This window comes from Erythranthe guttata, chromosome 6, assembly GCF_056151865.1.
Source record: "Erythranthe guttata isolate IM_541 chromosome 6, IM_541, whole genome shotgun sequence".
NCBI lineage: Eukaryota > Viridiplantae > Streptophyta > Magnoliopsida > Lamiales > Phrymaceae > Erythranthe > Erythranthe guttata.
In genome coordinates this window covers 5,768,651-5,774,392 of record NC_142538.1, presented here as the reverse complement: position 1 = coordinate 5,774,392, position 5,742 = coordinate 5,768,651, and the positions used below count along the sequence as shown (strand labels likewise).

Here is a 5,742-nt window from a genome sequence, read left to right as displayed (position 1 = left end):
ACTTTTTATTACATATCCTACTAATATTTGTTTTTACATGGGTGTTTTTTGTTGAGCTGTACGAGATGAAAGTCTTATATACGATTATGAGAGGTGGGTTTTGACTGTACATGAATCGAACTTTATAGCTTATGAACAAAGTGTTCATGCTTGGTCCGTCATGTTTACAAACATGCTTTTAACTAACGAACTATTTGGAATCAACTACGTAGTTAGCTTGATTTGATTTCCACGCCCTACGTGTGTACGGGACCGAACAACTTTCTTAATCCACTACCACAAACAAATACGCAAAACTAAACAAAATATAGCAGTAGCAAGCGAATTGTCAAATTACATCAAGCTTAGCATTGTTCCAGCATTACGCATTGACCTCTACACACCATCAATTACTTTCTTGATTTTTTTTTTCTTAGAAATAATTACTTTAATTAATATTACTGTCTTGACTGCTAAATTACTATCTCAGACAGTAATATTACTGTTTGGGACAGTAATATTATTTTCCCGCACAATAATATTACTGATATTACTGTCCCAAACAGTAATATTATTGCACGAGACAGTAATATTACAATCGGAGATAGTAATATTACAATCGAATAAAGCAAAAATGCAGGCCAAGACGATAAAGTTAATTAATACAGTAATATTACTGTCTCAGACAGTTAAATTACTATTGGAGACAGTAATTTAGCAGCCAAAACAGTAATACTAATTAAAATAATTTTTTTAAGAAAAAAAACAGAAATCAATTAACTATTTCTCTGATAGTTAAATAACTGCTCGGGAAATTAATTTAGGAGTCAAGACAATAATATTAATTGAAATATTTTTTTAAGAAAAACAAAAGGACAATTATTTAAATTACTGTCCCCGACACTTAAATAACTGTTGGAGACAGTAATTTAGGAGCCAAGATAATAATAATAATTAAAATATTTTATTTAAAGAAAAAAAAGGTCAATTAACAGTTAAATTACTGTCTCCGACAGTTAAATAACTGTTAGGGACCGTAATTTAGCAGTCAAGACAATAATATTAATTAAAATACTTTTGTAAGAAAAAAAAAAAAAAAGTCAACGTCGGCTGACCGGCAGTCTCCGGTGGTTGCGGGTAAAAAATGGAGTCAAAATTGGTTAATTGGTAAAATTGAGCCAAATTGGGGTGTAAATCATGAAATTGAAGTTTAATTGGGTTTCAATAAATTGGGGGTAATTTTGGTATATATAAAAGGGTTTTCCTTATTTGAAAATAAGTTTGAATGAGTTTGAAATATTTGAAAGACAAAAAAGTTGGATGTCCAACTAAGTGCCGTTGTCATGGGTCTCTTTGCCATTAACCCTAGTTATATTAAGAGTAAATAGCACTTAACCCCCTGTGGTTTCGCTATTTTGCACATGACCTCATTGTGGTTCTATAATGAGCATATAATCCTGTTCTGGTTGTGAGTGGGTAGCTTCCGTCCAAATCAGTAACAGAAAATCAGAAATATCTATTTTACCCTTCTAGTTTATGCATAATATTGAACGAGTGAATGTAGAATGATGGTATGGGTGCATTTGAAATTCTGTTCACTTTTGTAAATATATTTTTGTGTAATTGTCACGGGAATTACAAAAAGTTTTTTTTTTTTTGAGTAAATTCAAGTCCATTACAAAGAGAATTACCAAAAGCATTTTAAAGTTGCACTTTATAAAAATCACAGATATTGCAGTCACAGGACATAATTATCACTCAAAATAACTTGCAATTTCTATTGCTGATCACTAATTGCACAAGTATAGCCACTATGCAACTGTAATATCTTCATCACTTTCACTGCCTCAAGACACAAGTATACCAATTTTTTTTAATGAAACCGGAAATTAGGAGAACTAGATAGATACAAAAATTCTAGACAAATAAAAAATTACATTAATAAAAGATTGAAAGCTCTAAGCTTTTGTACATAGTTAACAAAAGTAGAGTGAAATTGAAAAAGAAAAAAAAAACAATAAAACCTCCAATCACCATCAATTTCATCAATCTGTTAGAATTAGAATTGACGGAATTTTAGACGGAAGCTACCCACCGACAACCAAAGGGGGTAATATGCTTATTATAGAACCACAAGGGGGTCATGTGCAAAATGGTGAAACCAAATGGGGGTTAAAGTGCTATTTACTCTGGTATTAACAAGATACTTCTAACGAACAATGTAATTCAGGTGCTTTTGTTCACAAAGTTCACAAAACTAAAGAAAATAAGAATCCAAGAGGCCAGAGCGAGGAGACATAAATCGAACAACCACAAAATCTAGAAGTAGCAAGCAAATATCAAATTACATAAAGCTTAGCAATGTTCCAGCCTTTCCAGGCGGCATTGACCCTCTACACAGCATAATTTTGTTTTTTTTCATAAATTAAAAAGTGATTCTAAACGCACACAGACAAAGTTAGTTCTCAACCCGATTACGTACACACACACACACTTACATATATATAGCTTCTCTAAACCTCGAGGCTGGAATCACCTGCAAAACAAAAATCCCAAAAGGTGTCAAATGCTAGTAAAAGCATACAGCAGAAAGCTGTTAAAGAGGGTAAAATTTCTACAACACAAAATCCAAGGTGTAAATCGGACACTAGATTCCAATTATTTGAAATATATAGCAAATGCAGTGTGTTCAATTAACTGTACCTCTCTCGTGTTTCATGCTAAAAGATATAAATTTTGTTTAAATTTGGGAAGATACGCACGTACGTACAATCTGAAAAAGTGAAACTTCCAATTTCTTTTACAGCATTAATTGGTAAAAAACAAAATTGCAAACTCGTAACATCAATTTTACTAACATATAGAACCTACAGGCCATAATAACTGTAATTATCCAACTTAGAAAAACATATATTAAGCTTCATACACACAACACAACACCAAAAACAAAAAAAAAAAAATTCTTGTTGGTCGGAGTCCAATGATAAGATCGGATGAGATTTTATGAGATGGACATAACAAATGATTCAGTTGAAAAGATACTAATATCAACCACTAGGCATAAAACCATGGACCAGTTTCAAACAAAATCCCATTCAACATTTAAGTACATTAATGCAAGTTTTCAATAAAAGTATTAACAGCACATCGATCCGAATTTTCATGCAAAGTAGTATATGGTTACGGAGACAGCACAAGAACACAAGAACACTTCACTTCTTGACATGTAGAAAAAGTTCAGTACATCCACCATATCCGAGAATGGAAAATTGTTGATGCTTTGTGACACTGTAATTTATATGAAACATAAGTAAATAAATATGGACACTAACAACTTCCACTTTTTTTTTCACTGGAATACCAACGAATGGTTAAAGACCATACACATTTGTTACACCTATGAATTTGATGCCCAAGATACTAAAGAAGTAATCTCATTTTTTTTTTTAAATAGTAATCCTCCATGTTGAAACTTTAGAATAGCTGATCATCTACATATATGATATGTATATGGATAGGGCGAGGCAGCAGCTTAAGGAAAAAGAGGGAAAACGAAATACCTGGTTTGAGGATAATAAGGCGGACGTTCCTCGGGCTTGCAAACAAGGCATACTTCAGTTGCACCCGTCAAATCTTCGTAAACCTCAGCAACTAAAGTGAGGGCATCCGAATCATCTTGGCCAGCAAGTTTGGCTTCAAAGGTCATACTGTATAAGACACCCTGGCAAAGATATCCGGTTGCGCTCTCCACGTCCACAAAACGGTAATCCTTCGACTGCACACAACCCAAAAACAAATATTATAGAGAATTAAAGATTAATCATGAAATAAGTAAAAGAAGTGAAAAAATCATTAAAGATTTATCATCATACTTTGACTTGGTTGTAGGCATCAATAGCTAGTTTGGCATAAGTTTCGAGTTTGGATTTGAGTTCCTCGTCATATCCGATTGACGAGCTCGGGGAACCTCGGACATAGTTTTCCATGATACCGCAACCCTCCTACAAATTTTGAATTCGATATATAGTAAATTAATCATCCGCGCAAAATAAGAAACAAAATTAGGGTTTTGATCATTTATTATAAATAAAAAAAAAAAAAAAAAAAAAAAAGGAAAGAGAGAGAGACACGAACATTAATATCATCCCCGGCCGTATGTATGATATCATCATCGTCGTCCTCAATTTGATCCTCATCAATTTCTTGATCCTCGTCATCCGAAAAAAACCCCTTGGGCACATTTTTCTTCTCCTCCTCCTTAATTTCCTCTTCCTGCTCCTCAAAATAATCCTCCTCCTCCTCCTCAAAATTATCCTCCTCCTCCTCAAAATTATCCTCCTCCTCGTTAATTTTGCGTCGTTTAGGATTCTTAATGTAATAGTCCTCGCTCGATATATTCCTCGAAACTCTCTCCTCCTCTGCTTCCTTCTCCTCCTCTGCTTCCTTCTCATCGCCGCCGTCTGATTCACCACAATCCACCTCTGCTTCCTTCTCCGGCAAAATTGGACCTTTCATGGCGTCACCGGCAGATCCACAAAAATCCAGTTCCCTCAGTATCTCCTGCTCCTTGGCTTCCATCTCCAATTTTGGACCTTCCATGCCGAATTCACAACAATCGATATCCCTCTCTCTCTCTCTCTCTAGATATATCTCCAATCGATCTCTCAAGCCCTAGTCTTTTCTTTTTTCCCCTTCACTTTTCTTTTCTTTCAAGATATATATACAAAAGGCTTAGCCAGGTAATGGGCTGGATCTTCAGATTGGGTTAGCCCGTAACGGATGAGGTTGTCAACGGTTTGGCTACATGTATTTTTTTAATTTTTATTTATATTTAGTTCAAACTTATAAAAATTCTTTTGGGCTATTTTTGTTGGTGTTTTTCCTCATAAATCCTGTAGCCTAGTTTCATATATTAGATCGCCCGTTTCGCTAAACTTATTTAAAACATCTTATAAGTTCATATATCTTATAAGATGTTTTAAGACTTGATAAGTTGTTAGATCTCTTTTAAAAATTATTTGTTAAGGTGTTTGGATATGAAAAATTACAAAAAATAAAAATATCATAGGCACACGATCTTCCATCACTATCTCACGATGGAAATTAAACCGACAAGTAACATCTCATGAGGTAGTGGGATCAATTCACATAAAACATAAATGAAACATTCATAACCATAATAACGGATTTTCTATTCTGCAAAATAAAGTCAGAAACAAAACGCAACATGCAACATATGAATTTTCCATTTCATGGAACTTTGGACAACTGGTGAACCTCAAACGAATTAATCAAAGAAGCTCTGATGCCAATTGTTGGGATGTGAAGCCCATGAGTCAATGAAAATTCGCAAGAGGTTCTAGATTAGCCGAATTTAATTTTATTAACATGCTTTGATTAGATTCGTTTAAACCGGAATAAATCTAATCTACTAACTTACAGTTTTCGCGAGCAGGTTTGTTTCTATCTTCGGCGCACGAATGAGGATCCACACCAAGCCTTCAATCCTCAAAAAAACTAATGTCCAGAAATTTACAGCCATCTTCCTTCACCGACATTTCTGAGATGGTTGGTCTTATTAAGAATCCATTCAGACGGATTATAGATCAATGGGTTGGGAACCTACTGTATAAATTTTAAGCCAATCGGATAATCAGTTGATTTAGAAGCTACTGTATAAATTTTAAGCCAATCGGACAATCAGTTGATTTATGGTGAATTTCTTTCGCAGGACTGCTCAAAAATTTCGGGAATAATAGTTTG

General features: G+C 34.1%; 1 protein-coding gene across 1 annotated transcript; it reads right to left on the bottom strand.

Moving 5' to 3' along the window:
• Positions 1-2,250: 2,250 nt before the first annotated feature.
• Positions 2,251-4,691, bottom strand: LOC148769963 (uncharacterized). The gene is made up of 4 exons (XM_088819663.1): positions 4,114-4,691; positions 3,852-3,980; positions 3,540-3,754; positions 2,251-2,515 (listed from the first exon to the last, which is right to left on the bottom strand). Exons 1-4 carry the CDS (start codon positions 4,576-4,578, stop codon positions 2,512-2,514), a joined length of 813 nt encoding a protein of 270 aa, XP_088675789.1. The 5' UTR covers positions 4,579-4,691; the 3' UTR covers positions 2,251-2,511.
• Between the last annotated feature and the right edge of the window lie 1,051 nt (positions 4,692-5,742).